Here is a 360-nt window from a genome sequence, read left to right as displayed (position 1 = left end):
CGAGTGCGCGGTGGGCGAGCGCAGCCGGGGCGCAGAGCAGCCGCGGCCATGGTTACCCTCGGCTGAATCCCACCAGCGCTTCAGATCCTTACCAACTACTCCTACTCCTACTCCCAAGTCTGGGGCTGGTCGCCGCCACCCACAGCCTCAGCGCGCCCTCCCACGCCACCGCCACCTTCCACCAGCCTCTGCGCGCCTAACAAGCCGATGGAAAAATCCAAAAATTTCCGCATCGACGCCCTGCTAGCGGTCGACCCCCCGAAAGCGGCCTCAGCGCAGACCTCTCCGCTGGCGCTGGTCACCTCGCTCGCGGCCGCCACAGCTGGCCATGGCGGTGGCGGTGGCGGGGCGAGCAGCGCG

The 360-nt window shown here is 68.6% G+C and overlaps 1 protein-coding gene across 1 annotated transcript in view; it reads left to right on the top strand.

The window, feature by feature from the left end:
* Positions 1-207: 207 nt before the first annotated feature.
* LOC102854537 (motor neuron and pancreas homeobox protein 1-like) overlaps positions 208-360 on the top strand; it is a 4944-nt gene continuing 4791 nt past the window's right edge. Inside the window, exon 1 of the mRNA XM_006887689.1 lies at positions 208-348. Within this exon, the coding sequence (XP_006887751.1) occupies positions 208-348 (141 nt within the window). The remainder of the gene's footprint in view (positions 349-360) is intronic.

The sequence above is a fragment of the Elephantulus edwardii genome, unplaced genomic scaffold (genome assembly GCF_000299155.1).
Source record: "Elephantulus edwardii isolate Elephantulus edwardi_28Jun2011 unplaced genomic scaffold, EleEdw1.0 scaffold00060, whole genome shotgun sequence".
NCBI lineage: Eukaryota > Metazoa > Chordata > Mammalia > Macroscelidea > Macroscelididae > Elephantulus > Elephantulus edwardii.
Note: the sequence above shows the minus strand (reverse complement) of the source record. Positions and strands in the feature narration are given on the sequence as shown.